The sequence below is a fragment of the Gorilla gorilla genome, chromosome 15, assembly GCF_029281585.2.
Source record: "Gorilla gorilla gorilla isolate KB3781 chromosome 15, NHGRI_mGorGor1-v2.1_pri, whole genome shotgun sequence".
Taxonomy (NCBI): domain Eukaryota; kingdom Metazoa; phylum Chordata; class Mammalia; order Primates; family Hominidae; genus Gorilla; species Gorilla gorilla.
In genome coordinates this window covers 93,694,812-93,709,792 of record NC_073239.2, presented here as the reverse complement: position 1 = coordinate 93,709,792, position 14,981 = coordinate 93,694,812, and the positions used below count along the sequence as shown (strand labels likewise).

The 14,981-nt window shown below is 45.1% G+C and overlaps 1 protein-coding gene across 7 annotated transcripts in view; it reads right to left on the bottom strand.

Moving 5' to 3' along the window:
• The window catches only part of LRRC74A (leucine rich repeat containing 74A), a 44,295-nt gene that overhangs the window by 16,547 nt on the left and 12,767 nt on the right, over positions 1 to 14,981 (bottom strand). For 5 of the 7 annotated variants that reach the window (XM_004055487.5, XM_055361054.2, XM_004055488.5 and 2 more), the window contains exons 6-9: positions 9,688 to 9,737; positions 9,259 to 9,340; positions 1,737 to 1,822; positions 778 to 972 (exon numbers count right to left, since the gene is read on the bottom strand). In XM_004055487.5, the coding sequence (XP_004055535.4) occupies positions 778 to 972; positions 1,737 to 1,822; positions 9,259 to 9,340; positions 9,688 to 9,737 (413 nt within the window). The remainder of the gene's footprint in view (positions 1 to 777; positions 973 to 1,736; positions 1,823 to 9,258; positions 9,341 to 9,687; positions 9,738 to 14,981) is intronic. The other 2 variants (XM_055361053.2, XM_055361055.2) reach the window with 2 other exon arrangements.

Genomic DNA, 14,981 nt, shown 5'->3' with positions numbered 1-14,981 from the left:
CATGGAATTAGAAAGGGCAGCAAGTTCCATGGGAAGTAGGGAGCAGGGCTCTGGGAGCAGGTCCCCTAGACGGAGGATCCCAGCAGCAAGCAAGTGGAGGCGGAGCGGCCAAGCCTCTGTGGTAGGAGGAAAGGAGTGGAGAGAAGACCAGGGGGTCTTGGGTGCAGAGCAAGGGAGAGCACGGGGTGGACTGAGGCTGGAGGGGCACTTGGGGCTCAGCGAACGGGATCTGAGCAACAGGAAGCCATGCAGGGGTCTAAGCTGAAAGACAGGAGACTGAAGGGCTGGGGGAAGGGGAATGGATGTCAGATTTGTGTTCAAAAAGCACATTCTGAGGGCTAGGCACAGTGGCTCATGCCTGTAATCCCAGCACTTTCGGAGGCTGAGGTGGGAGGATGGTTTGAACCTGGGAGGCGGAGGTTGCAGTGAGCCGAGATTGCACCACTGCACTCCAGACTGGGGGACAGAGCCAGACCCTGTCTCAAAACAAAACAAAACAAAAAGCACACTCCGGTGGCAATGTGGAGAAGATCCTGAAGGAGACCCAGATGGGAGGAAGGAAGACGTGTTAGGAAGATCTGCAGTGCACCAGGGAGCACTGAGGGTGACACTGGCTTTATAGTAGAGAATGGTCACTGCATTTACAGCCAAGAGATGGTAAAAAAATACATGCATATATGAAGTACAGATATTCCCAATTATTCTCTCCAGTACTATGCAGCCCCCAACTTACCCCAACACATACACACACACACACCCTTTCCAGCTGAAGACTACCTTCAGAACTCTGAGGCTTTCATTGGATTCCAGTCCTTTGCTGATTTTGGAGGCCCCTTCATTGCCGATGTCATTGCCGCCGATATCCAGGTAGACCAGGCAGCTGTTGAGTCGGAGGACTTCCCCTAGGGCCAGAGCCACCTCATTCCCAAAGCCATTCATGGAGAGATCCAGCTTTGTCAGGGTCACATTACCCTCCAGGAAGAGGGGAGAACAGCACCAGCATCAAGGTTACGCGTGACTCATCCAACCAAAAGGGTCCCTATTTCTACCCCCTGTTGGCATCCAGACCGGGTGCTCAGTGGTCCCCAGGACCGATGGGTCTGCCAGATCATTCAGAGCTCCCAGCTGGGCTCAGTCTCAAGTACTCATGAGACTCCCTCCCTTTGGCTTCTGGTCATTCCCTACCCACTAATTAAACTGTCCTCTTAAAGTGTATCCAAAGATGCCACCCTGGCCTCAGCAGATACGATTATACTAAAGAATACTGTGCAGGCCAGGTGCGGTGGCTCACGCCTGTAATCCCAGCACTTTAGGAGGCTGAGGTGGGTGGATCACAAGGTCAGGAGTTCGAGGCCAGCCTGGCCAACATGGTACAACCCCGTTTCTACTAAAAATACAAAAAACAGCCGGGCATGGTGGCGGGCACCTGTAGTCTCAGCTACTCAGGAGGCTGAGGCAGGAGAATCGCTTGAACCAGGGAGGGGGTGGCTGCAGTGAGCTGAGATTGCGCCACTGCACTCTAGCCTGGGCCACAGAGCAAGACTCCATCTCAAAAAAAAAAAAAAAAGTGCATCCAGGAATTGTGGGAGGGAGAACAATAACTTGAAAAGTATTTGATGAGAGCCCAGTATGCCCTCATTGATGGTGACCATGAGGAAGAGGCTTAGGATGGCAGGATGGGACGCCCTGGCTGTCCTCAACTGGGCTCCACACACCACTCCTGGAGAGTGCCTTACCCGGAGACCATTGCACAAGGCCACAGCTCCCCTTGTGTGGAAGTTATTCCAGCTCAGATCCAGTGACGTGAGCCCCACGTTGATGGCTGAAACAGGGAGGGAATCGGCTTAGCATCTCCCACGGCCCAGAAAACCCATTCTCAGAGTTAACAGATGTCCATGACACTGGGGATAAAGACCACTCAGTGGTCATGCAAGTAAAATTCTCAGATAATAATTTTTTTAGTTATTCATTTAAACACAAAATTGTAAGATGATCCCCAAAGCTGGCAAAGATGTGGTGAAGTAATCCTCCTTACATAGTTTAGGTGGGAAGGAAATTGGTATAGTCTATTTGGCAGATATTATCTGATCACAGATATTTTTCCATTAAAATGTGCATACCCTATCACTCACCTCTGAGACTCTACCTAAGACGACAGCACAGAATATGGGAAGAGCAAGGTGCTTGTAGATGTTTACCATGGCATCATTTATAAAAGTAAGAATTAGCCAGGCACAGTGGCTCACACCTGTAATCCTAGCACTTTGGGAGGCCGACGTGGGCAGATCACGAAGTCAAGAGATTGAGACCACCCTGGCCAACATGGTGAAACTGCGTCTCTACTAAAAATACAAAAATTAGCTGGGTGCGGTGGTGCGTGCCTGTAGTCCCAGCTACTCAGGAGGCTGAGGCAGGAGAATCACTTGAACCCAGGAGGCAGAGGTTGCAGTGAGCGGAGATCACGCCACTGCACTCCAGCCTGGCGACAGAGCGAGACTCTGTCTCAAAAAAAAAAAAAAAAGTGAGAATTATTTGGCCAGGCACGGCTCACACCTGTAATCCCAGCACTTTGGGAGGCCGAGGCAGGTGGATCACCAGAGGTCAGGAGTTTGAGACCAGCCTGGCCAACATGATGAAACCCCATCTCTACTAAAAATACAAAAATTCACTGGGTGTGGTGGCACACACCTGTAGTACCAGCTACTCAGGAAGCTGAGGCAGGAGAACTGATTGAACCTGGGAGGCGGAGGTTGCAGTGAGCCAAGATGGTGCCATTGCACTCCAGCCTGGGTGACAGAGCAAGACTGCATCTCAAAAATAAATAAATAAATAAAAGCAAGAATTATTTATCTGGTAGAATATTATGAATTAAAATAGAAGTAGCTGGAAAACATCTTCAGGGGCTGTATTTACACAGGAAGGCTGTGATGGACCTGGCATATTACGTCACATGATGCCTATCATGGCAGGCCATGGCTGCAGTGGTGACTCCAGAATTTCTCTCCAGCAGAGGCTCAGGGGCACAATCAGTTGGAAGTGGGGAGGCACCAGGCTTGGCGAGAAGCTGGGTTTGCACAGAAATCATACTTTTGTTTTGACCTGAAGATGATTTTGCTTACATGTTCCACAGGGTTGGAACATCCTATTTAAACACATTATTATTGTTGTTTTTATTTGGGGAGGGCAGTTATGCCAAGGAGGCCATTGATGGAAAGGCTAAAGTCCTCTTGAACCATTACTGAATGGGAGGAATTGCCTTTAGGCCTCGGGCCCAGGAATAATGTCTTATTTCTTTTCTTTCTTTCTTTCTTTCTTTTTTTTTTTTGAGACGGAGTTTTGCTCTTGACAATCTCGGCTCACTGCAACCTCTGCCTCCTGGGTTCAAGCGATTCTCCTGCTTCAGCCTCCCAGGCATCTGGGATTATAGGCGCCCGCCACCACGCCCAGCTAATTTTTTGTATTTTTAGTAGAGACGGGGTTTCATCATGTTGGTCCGGCTGGTCTCGAACTCCTGACCTCAGGTGATCCACCCGCCTCGGACTCCCAAAGTGCTGGGATTATAGGCATGAGCCACTGCACGGGCCTATTTCTTATTTTTTATGGACAGTGCACTACGTTCTGATCATGCTTCTCTTTGTGTCAACCCTGGGTGTGAGTTTTTAGTAAAGTGCACAACACCTTATATAATTTTGGGAACAAACTTTCTCCTGCCTTCATTACCCCCTCCCCTCCCTCAGTCTCTTCTTACCCCTATTTCCTCTTCTCTGCCAGTTCCCTCATTTAAGCTACACCTTGCACACCTGCATCACTCAAATGGCCACACAAGTTAGATTATAATTCTGATCTCACCACTTACTACCCATGTGATCCCAGGCAGGTTACTTATCCTTCCTTTACATCTGTTTCCTTATCTGTACGATGGAGATATCAACCTGTATAGAGTTTTTTTTTTTTTTTTTTTTGAGACGGAGTCTCCGTCTGTCGCCCAGGCTGGAGTGCAGTGGCGCAATCTCCGCTCACTGCAAGCTCCACCTTCCGGATTCATGCCGTTCTCCTGCCTCAGCCTCCCGAGTAGCTGGGACTACAGGCACCCGCCACCATGCCTGGCTAATTTTATGTATTTTTAGTAGAGACGGGGTTTCACCGTGTTAGCCAGGATGGTCTCAATCTCCTGACCTCGTGATCCGCCCGCCTCGGCCTCCCAAAGTGCTGGGATTACAGGCGTGAGCCACCACGCCTGGCCCTATATAGAGTTTTTTTAAAAATGAGGATTGATGTAGAATGCCCAGTTTGATGCCTGTCACATAGCAATCACTTCAAATAATAAGTGTTGGGGTTTTTTTTTGTTTGTTTTTTGGGTTTTTTTTTTTTTTGAGGCAGAATTTTGCTCTTGTTGCCCAGGCTGGAGTGCAGTGGCATGATCTCTGTTCACTGCAACCTCCGCCTCCCAGGTTCAAGTGATTCTCCTGCCTCACCCTCCCGAGTAGCTGGGATTATACACCCAAGTCACCACGTCCAGCTAATTTTTTGTATTTTTAGTAGAGACAGGTTTTCACCATATTGGCCAGGCTGGTCTTGAACTCCTGACCTCAGGTGATCCACCCGCCTCAGCCTCCGAAAGTGTTGGGATTACAGGCATGATCTACCCTGCCCAGCAATAGTAAGTGTTTTTAAAAGCTGCATTTGCAGTACGATTATAACAATTTTAAAAGACAGCACAGGCCCGGGGCAGTGGCTCACATCTGTAATCCCAGCTCTTTGGGAGGCTGAGGAGGGTGGATCACTTGAGGTCAGGTGTTGGAGACCATCCTGGCCAACATGGTGAAAACCCATCTCTACCAAAAATACAAAAAATTAGCTGGGTGTGATGGCTTGGGCGTATAATCCCAGCTACTCAGGAGGTTGAGGCACGAGAATTGCTTGCACCCAGGAGGCAGAGGCTGCAGTGAGCCAAGATTGTGCCACTGCACTCCACCCAGCCTGGGCAACAGAGCGAGACTCCGCCTCAAAAACAAAACAAAAGAGAGAGCACAGTCTGTCTCATGTTAAATTTATGACCTCAGTTTTCAGACAGAGACTCAAACTGCCCCACATGGAAAGGTGCTTCCATTACATGTTGCTCCTCCCTCCTACATGGTATTTTATACCTTCTGCTCTCCCATCAAACCTAGTGGTCTGAACTGAACTTTCAGCTGAAGATCTTGCCTCCTACTTCACTGAGAAAATAGCGGCAATGACAGGCTTCAAATGCCACCATGAAATCTACCCACTTACTGCACCGGCACCCACCCTTTCCTCGTCCATTTTTCAATGAATGAACTGTCCCTCCTGCTCTCTTAGGCCAGCGAGCTCCGCACTTTTGTTCTGGACTCTATTGCCTGCAGCCTTCTCATGGACTTTGCTCCTGTAATTACCTCCTCCTTCTTCTGTAGCATCAGTTTATTCTTCTTTCTTCCTCTCAGCATTTTCCATCCTTAAGAACTCTCCTTGGACTCTATGTCTCCCTTGGCTCCTGCCCCCTTTTTCTGTTCCAACCTTCCCAGCAGAACTTCTGTGGTTGCGTATAGTGTTCTTTTTGCTTTGCATCCTATTTTCTTTTTCTTTCTGGAGGACAGGGTCTCACTCTGTTGCTCAGGCTGGAGTGCAATGGCATGATCACAGCTTACGATAACCTCTAACTCCTGGGCTCAAGCAGTTCTCCCGCCTTAGCCTCCCAAGTAGCTGGGACTGTAGGCATGTGCCACCATGCCCAGCTAGTTTTTGATTTTTTTTTTTTTTGAGATGGAGTCTCACTCTGTCACCCAGGCTGGAGTGCAATAGCAGGATCTCATCTTTTATTTATTTATTTATTTATTCATTTATTTATTTTTTGAAAGTAATATTTTATTTTATTTTTTTATCATACTTTAAGTTTTAGGGTACATGTGCACAACGTGCAGGTTTGTTACATATGTATACATGTGCCATGTTGGTGTGCTGCACCCGTTAACTCGTCATTAAACATTAGGTATATCTCCTAATGCTATCCCTCCCCCCTCCCCCCACCCCAGGATCTCATCTTACTGCAACCTCTGCCTCCCAGGTTCAAACGGTTCTTGTGCCTCAGTCTCTCTAGCAGCTGGGATTACAGGCGCACACCACTACACCGGCTAATGTTTGTATTTTTAGTAGAGACAGGGATTCACCATGTTGGCCAGGCTGGTCTGGAACTCCTGACCTCAGGTGATCCACCCGCCTCAGCCTCCCAAAGTGCTGGGATTACAGGTGTGAGACACTGTACCCAGCCCAATTTTTGAATTTTTTTGTAGAGAGTGGGTCTCACTATGTTGCCCAAGCTGGTCTTGAGCTCCTGGCTTCCCATCTTGGCCTCCCAAAGCACTGGGATTACAGGCATGAGCCACTGTGCCAGGCCTCCATTTGGGTTTCCATAACTCACCCACTCCACTAAAACAGCACTTTCTTTTTTTTTTTTTTTAATTTTGAGTTCAGGGGTACATGTGCAGGTTTGTTATACAGGTAAACTTGTGTCACAGGGTTTGTTGTACAGATTATTTCATCACCCAAGTATTAAGCCTAGTACTCAGTTATTTTTCCCGTTCCTCTCCCTCCTCCCTCCCTCCACCCTCAGTTAGTCCCCAGTGTCTGTTCCCCTCTCTGTGTTCGTGTGTTCTCATAATTTAGCTGCCACTTATAAGTGAGAACAGGTGGTATTTGGTTTTCTCTTCCTATGTTAGTTTGCTAAGGATAATGTCCTCCAGCTCCAACCCTGTTCCTGCAAGGAACATGATTTCAGTTTTTTTGTGACTGCATAGTATTCCGTGGTGTATATGCACCAAATTTTTTTAATCCAGTCTACTACTGATGGGCATTTAGGTTGATTCCATGTCTTTGTTACTGTGAATAGTTAAAATAGGACTTTCAAAGCCACTAACACTCCATGCTGCCAAGTGCCATGGTTACTATTTTATCCTCATCTTATTTGATCTCTCAACAGCATTTGATGCAACTGTCGATCTTCTTCCTGCACTGCTCCCTTCCTCGGCTCCTGCCACCTCGCTTTTCTGGTTTCCCTCCTATTTGACTGACCACTCCTCAGACTCCTCTTCCTCCTCTGTGAAACCTAAAAATGTTGGAGTGACCCAAAGGTCAGTTCGACAGCCACCTACTCAACTCTGTCTACACTCCCTGACTAGATGACCTCATCTTGCCTCATGGTTTTAAATACATCTATATACCTATGACCCCAAATGTGTATCTTCAGCCCTGATCTCTTCACCAAGCTCTAAACTCATATAGCAAACCATCTACCTGACTTCTCTATGTAGGTGTCAAATGGCCATTGCAAACATCACGTGGCCAAAATGGAAAACGGGGCTCCTATCTCCTGTCCCTGTTGCTCCCTGAGTTGTCTCCATCCACGGAAACAACACCATCATCCAACCAATAGCTGAAGCAAAATGACCATGAGTCTATCTCTCTCTTTCCCCCATTCTTCACATCAGCAAGTCCTTTTGGCTTTACCCCCAAAGTATATTCTGAATTCATTCACTCTTCTCTATCCCTACCTCCTCCCTAAGCTCAAGCTATTTTCCTGTCTTGCCTAGACTCCTGTGACAACTTCCTCTTTTGTACTCATTTGCCTGGGGATGACTATTTAGGTTGTTACTATTTTTTTTTTCTCTTTTATGGCGATGCTGTAATAACCTCCTCACACATTTCTCTGTGTATATGTGAGAGCTTCTCTGAGACAATTCCCCTTGATGGGAGGGAATTTCTGCATCATAGAATAGACACATTTTCAAGTTTACCAAGGACTGTCGAGTTGTTCTCAAAAGTGCCCGGCAGCTTGAAGTATTATTTCGCTCGGTTGTCCGCAGCCTTTGACATTCACTGGCTTTAAAATTTCACAGCTTTAAAGATGACAAGGAGAACCTTTCATTTCTCTAACTGGTAAAGAGATGTGGGCACTCGACTTTCTTCTTTTGCTATGCATATGCCTTGACCATTGCTCTATTGAGGCTATTTATCATTGTCTAATTGAGCTAAGGATCTTTTATCAACATTCTGAATACTATTTTTTGTACTCTACAAATGCTGCAAATATCTACTCCCTGTCTGTTGCTTGTCTCTGTTTTTGTTTTTGAGCTGGAGTCTCCTTCTGTTGCCCAGGCTGGAGTGCAGTGGCGCCATCTTGGCTCACTGCAACCGCCGCCTCGTGGGTTCAGGCGATTCTCCTGCCTCAGCTTCCCGAGTAGCTAGGATTACAGGCATGCACCACCACGTCCAGCTAATTTTGTATTTTTAGTAGAGATGGGGTTTCACCATGTTGGCCAGGATGGTCTTGATCTCTTGACCTCGTGATCTGCCCACCTCGGCCTCCCAAAGTGCTGGGACTACAGGCGTGAGCCACCACGCCCAGCCTGTTGCTTGTCTTTTAAGGTTGTTCATGGTTGTGTGTCTTTTTATCATGTGCATGTTTCAAATGTATTGTTGTCAAATATGGGAATTTTTAAAACTTTTAGGTTCAGGCCTACATGTGCTGGTTTGTTATATAGGTAAATTGCGTGTCTCAGGGGTTTGGTGTACTGATTATTTCATCACCCAGGTAATAAGCATAGTACCCAAAAGGTACTTTTTCCATTGCTTTTGGACCGTTTGTGCTTACTGGGCCATACTTAACAGTCCTTAGCCTTCCTGAGTTGTTAGTTGTTTCTATGTTCTTCTAATCATCGTAAAGTTTTACTTCCCATGTCCAGGTGTTTGCTGCTGCCCCTCCCCCTCCCTCTTCCCCTTCCCTTCCCCTTCTTCTTTTCCTTCTTCTTGTGCTTCTTCTTTTGAGACAGGGTCTCTCTCTGTTGCCCAGGCTGCAGTGGAGTGGCACAATCATGGCTCACTGCAGCCTCTACTTCCTGGGCTCAAGGAATCCTCCCACCTCAGCCTTCCGAGTAGCTGGGATTACAGGTGTGCACCACCACACCTGGCTAATTTTTTGAAATTTTATAGAGACAGGGTGTCCCTATGTTGCCCAGGGTGATCTTGAACTCCTGGGCTCAAGCAATCCTTCTGCCTCAGGCTCCTGAAGTTCTGGGATTACAGGCATAAGCCACTGCACCCAAATTCTGAATGTATTTTGGGCATGTTTACATCACTTTTATAATCACAACATTTAAAAATCATGTTAAAAAGGGAGATTCTGCTCTGCCAAGCGATCCTCCCCTATCCCTCCCCTTTGCTGTCCCTTCCTCCAGGGAGACTCACCCAGCATCTGGCCCAGGTGCTTCCCTCCTACATCAGAGAATTGGTTGTGACTGAGATCCAGCTTTTTAATTCGGTAATTGGTCTACAGAAACAAACAGGGGAAAGAGAAGGATTTTTTGTCTTCTGATTGCAAATATCTTACTTATCTCAGGGCAGTATGATGGTGGGGCTCTGATGTACCAAAAATTAGGTGAAGACAATGTCTTAGGCATTTTTTGTTGGACTGTTGATGGCTGCTGGGAGAACTTAGTGCCATATAAACCGCTCTACCATTTGCTGTGCCTTTGTTGGGGTTGGCAGGGTCTAAACACTCCCCAGTCCCTAACATGTGAAAGTAGCCTCACGTTACTGTGCCCATAGCAGCCCCAGGTTGCCCAGATCTCCCAGGGACATCGCCCATGTGGCTTGGCTGCACTCCCTGCCTCTTACCGACAGGGCTTGGCAGAGCAGTGCTGCGGAGTCTTCCTTGAAGTCATTTCCTGTAGTGAGGGTGGCGTGTCAGTGATGCACTGCTAGACCATGGCTCCCTTCCTCTCCCACCCCCTGCCCCTCCCAGTCCACTTCCCTTTAGAACAATCAAACAGAAAAAAGGTGGTAGGGGCCAGATGCATTGGCTTACGCCTGTAATCCCAGCACTTTGGGAGGCGGAGGTGGGAGGATCACTTGAGCCCAGGAGTTTGAGACCAGCCTGGGCAACATAGTGAGCCCTTGTCTCTACAAAGAATTTTTTAAAAAATTAGCCAGTCATGGTGGCATGAACCTGTGGTCCCAGCTACTTTGGAGGCTGAGGTGGGAGGATCACTTGAACCCAGGAGGTCGAGGCTGCAGTGTGCCATGTTGGTGCCACTGCACTCCAGCCTGGGTGACAGACCAAGATCCTGTTTTTAAAAAAAGAAAAGGAGCCTGGGTACTGTGGCTCATGCCTATAATCCCAGAACTTTTACAGGCCAAGGTGAGTGGATCACCTGAGGTCAGGAGTTCGAGAGCAGTCTGGCCAATATGGCAAAACCCTGTCTCTACTAAGAATACAAAAATTAGGCATGATGGCACACACCTGTGGTCCCAGCTACTCAGGAGGCTGAGGCACGAGAAATGCTTGAATCTGGGAGGTAGCGATTGCAGTGAGCTGAGATCACAACGCCACTGCACTCCAGCCTCGGTGACAGAGAAAGACTTCACCTCAAAAATAAAATAATAAAATCAAATAAAAAAAGAAGGGACAGGACAGGACAGGACAGGACAGGAAGGGACTTAAAGCAAGTATTACGTGGACAAAAGAGAACAAGGCAACTGTTTACCCTCTCTTTTAACATTGCCTTTTCTCTCTGCCATGAAATTCCAGGAGTTGGTAGCATACCCTGTGCATTCATTAGCAGCATCAACCCCCAGCCTAGTGCCTAGAGTCTATAACATCCTAAAAATGCTCATCCAAGTTCAAGCAGCAGGACTGGGACACTTGTGAGTGAGACACTTGCCATGCGTGCAAAATTTAAGAGGTGCCTAAAAACTCAGTAATCAAGAAGAATAATATCCTAATACAACATTTTAAAAAACCAAAATTAGTGCAAAATCATCTATATCGAACAAGTTTTTTTTTTTTTTTTTTTGAGATGGAGTCTTGCTCTGTCACCCAGACTGGAGCACAGTGCAGTGGCATGATCTCGGCTTACTGCAACCTCCATCTCCTGGGTTCAAGCAATTCTCCTGCCTCAGCCTCCTGAGTAACTGGGATTACAGGTGTGCACCACCACACCCAGCTAATTTTTATATTTTTAGTACCGACACAGTTTCATCATGTTGGTCAGGCTGGTCTCAAACTCCTGACCTCGTGATCTGCCCACCTCAGCCTCCTAAAGTGCTGGGATTCGCACCTGGTGTCTTTATAATTTTAAAATCTGACCCTGCACACACATGACTAGACCTTATTTACCTCAGTCCATTCAATCCCTGCTAGATGCTGTTTTTATTTAATGTCTTGATATTTTGCTCTTCAGGATATTTTGGCACTCCTTACATTTTGTGACCAACGCAAGTGGCTCACTCACCTTACCTGAGTTATGGCCCTGCTAAGCAATGTAAGACACTGGTGATTTCTGGGAAGTACATGACATAGAGCCTTATTCCCAAATTTCCTCCTTTGAACCCTCAATAAGCTTTGTATCTCTACCACCTAAATAGTGCTTGGCACATAACAGGTCCTTAGTAAAGTGAGTGAATGAATGAATCAATGAATGCATTCACTGGAACACAAATACTTGTTTGGCTGTGTCTGTTAGCAGTGCAATAAAGTGAGATAATAAGCTAATCAATGCATAAAACTAGGTGATTAGTTACTCAAATTCTTGTGTTTAAATCAGTGGTTACAGATACTACAGAGCTGGTTGTAAGAGAATTATTTGTGAAATTTGATAAAACACAGATTCTAAGATTTCTCCTGCTAAAGATTCTGATTTCACCAGTCTGGGATAGGACTGGGTGATTTGTATTTTTACAAAGAACTTTCTGTACTATATTAACACATTATGTTAGGGGTCTTAGCCAATGCAACCAGAAAAATAATTAGGAGATATAAATATTGGAAAAGAAAAAACTTTCATTATTTGCAGGTATAATCACCTATCTAAATAATTCTATAAAATTAACTAACAAAATGTTAGAACTCATAAGATAATTTAATAAAGTGACTGGATATAGAACCAATGTATAAAAATTAATAGCTTTCAGACATGCCAGTAATGACCAATTAGAAAATGTGATAGAAAAAAACATTCTGTTCACATAAGATAAAATAATAGAAGACCTAGAAATAAACCTAATATAAATAATGCAAGGCTTATAATAGAAGAAACTAAAACTTTACTCAAGAATGTAAAAAGACCTGGGGCTGGGCACAGTGGCTCACACCTGTAATCCCAGCACTTTGGGAGGCTGAGACAGGTGGATCACCTGAGGATGGGAATTCGAGACCAGCCTGGCCAACATGGAGAAACCCCGTCTCTACTAAAAGTACAAAATTAGCTGGGTGCGGTGGCACATGCCTGTAATCCCAGCTACTCGGGAGGCTGAGGCAGGAGAATCGCTTGAACCCAGGAGGCAGAGATTGCAGTGAGCCAAGATCATGCCATTGCACTCCAGCCTGGGCAACAAGAGTGAAACTCCTTCTAAAAAAAAGAAAAGAAAAAGAAAAAAAAGAATATACAAATACCTGAAGGAGTAGAGATAAACCATGTTCATAAATGAGGAGAATCAATATTGCGAATGTCAGTTCTTTCATAAATTAATCTAGAATATTAAATGGAACCCCAACCAAAACCCCAACAGGTGTTTTTTTTCTTAAATAGAACTCGACAAAATGATTCTGAAATTCACCTGGAGGAGAAACTGCACAAGAATAGCCAAGATTACTATTACTTACAATACTAATAGCCAAGATTGCAGAATTATTTTGAAAAAAAATTCAAGACTACTTTGAAAAAAAGATTCAAGATTACTTTGAAAAAACGGGGTAGTCTTTGCCCACTCACACACAAAACATATTTATTGGCTGGGCACAGTGGCTCATGCCTGTAATCCCAGCACTCTGGGAGGCTGAGGCAGTTGGATCACTTGAGGTCAGGAGTTCGAGACCAGCCTGGCCATCATGGCAAAACTCTGTCTCTACTAAAAATATAAAAATTAGCTGGGCATGGCAGCAGGCGCCTGTAATTCCAGCTACTCGGGAGGCTGAGGCAGGAGAATCACTTGAGCCCAGGAGGCAGAGGTTATAACAAGCTGAGATGGCACCACTGCACTCCAGCCTGGGCGACAGAGGGAGACTCCGTCTCAAAAACAAAGAAATGCAAAATATTTATTATAAGATTTTATAACTTATATATTAAATAGTACATCATCATTTTTTGTATTAGTCACAACATCTTATGTTATAATATGTAGTAATTATAATTTTAATATTCTAAACAAATATTAAGACAATGCAGTGTTGACATAGAAATACATAAATAGGCCAGGCGCGGTGGCTCATGCCTGTAATCCCAGCACTTTGGGAGGCCGAGGCGGGCGGATCATGAGGTCAGGAGATCAAGACCATCCTGGCTAACACGGTGAAACCCCTTCTCTACTAAAAATACAAAAAATTAGCCGGGCAAGGTGGCGGGCGCCTGTAGTCCCCGCTACTCGGGAGACTGAGGCAGGAGAATGGTGTGAACCCCGGGGGGCAGAGCCTGCAGTGAGCCGAGATCGTGCCACTGCACTCCAGCCTGGGTGACAGTGAGACTCCGTCTCAAAAAAAAAAAAAAAAAAGAAATACATAAATAGATTAATGAAATGAAATAGAGACTCTAGAAGGAAACCTATATTTATAATGGGAGTTTAATACATGATAAAGATGACATTTCAAATTAATGAGAAAAGGATCAATTATTACATTGATGATGCTGGAGTACCTGGTTATCAGTTTTGGAAGTAAAACATCTGATTTCTACTTCATTCCATGCACAAACAAGTACTAGATATATTAGAGAGCTAAGAGTAGAAACCACCACAACAACAAAAATAGAAGAAAATAAAGGAAAATATTTTTACCTAATTTTTTTTCTTTTTCTTTTTTATAGATGGGGTCTTGCTATGTTGCCCAGGGGGGCCAGTCCTGGGCTCAAGCAATTTTCCCACCTCAGCCTCCTGAGTAGATGGGACTATCAGTACATGCCACCACTCCTGGTTCAGGAAAATATTTTTATAAACTTTAGGAAAGAGTTTTAAAGCCAGGCTACAAAAATTAAATACATAAAGGAAAAAGACTATAAAACTTGACATCAATAAAAGATATAAACTTTGCTACAAGAAAGTACCATAAACAGGCTGGGCATGGTGTCTCAAGTCTGTAATTCCAGCACTTTGGGAGGCTGAGGCGGGCAGATCACAAGGTCAAGAGATCGAGACCATCCTGGCCAACATGGTGAAACCCCGTGTCTACTAAAAATACAAAAATTAGCTGGGTGTGGTGGCAGGCGCCTATAGTCCCAGCTACTCAGGAGGCTGAGGCAGGAGAATTGCTTGAACCTGGGAGGCGGGGGTTGCAGTGAGTCGAGGTCGAGAAAGTACCATAAATAAAGCCGTATCTAACATTCTAACATTCAAGTATGAATATCTATAGTTTATGAGGAATGGCTAAAACTCAGTCATACTAACAACCCCATACAACAATTGACATTTCATAGAAAAGAAAATAGAAGTGGAAGTGAGCATCTGAAAAAGTGTTCTATTTCAATAGTAATAGAATGTGTAACAGTAACAAAGACAATAACAGCGAGAAACACATTGAATACTTATGTACTAGGTATAGTTCTAGGAGTTTTAGATTTTAATTCACTTAATCTTCACAATAACCATCTGAGGTAACATAATTATCCTTATTTTATGAATGAGAAAATGAGGCACAAACTGGTTAAAAAACTTGCCCAGTGTCAAAGCTGGGATTTGAACCCAAGCACTGTGACTGCTACACCCACATGCTTAACCATTTTGATTCACAAATTGCTTGCTATTTCCCTTCTGGGGATGGTATAGGCAACAGTCCATTGGTAGAATTATAACCTGGCAGTCTTTTTAAAGGGAAATTTGTAAATCAGTTGTTAAGTTCACAAAAATGGATACATCTTCATATTCAGTAATTGTGCTCCTGGGTGTCTATCTAGAAATACAAGAACACGTGCCTAAAAGATACA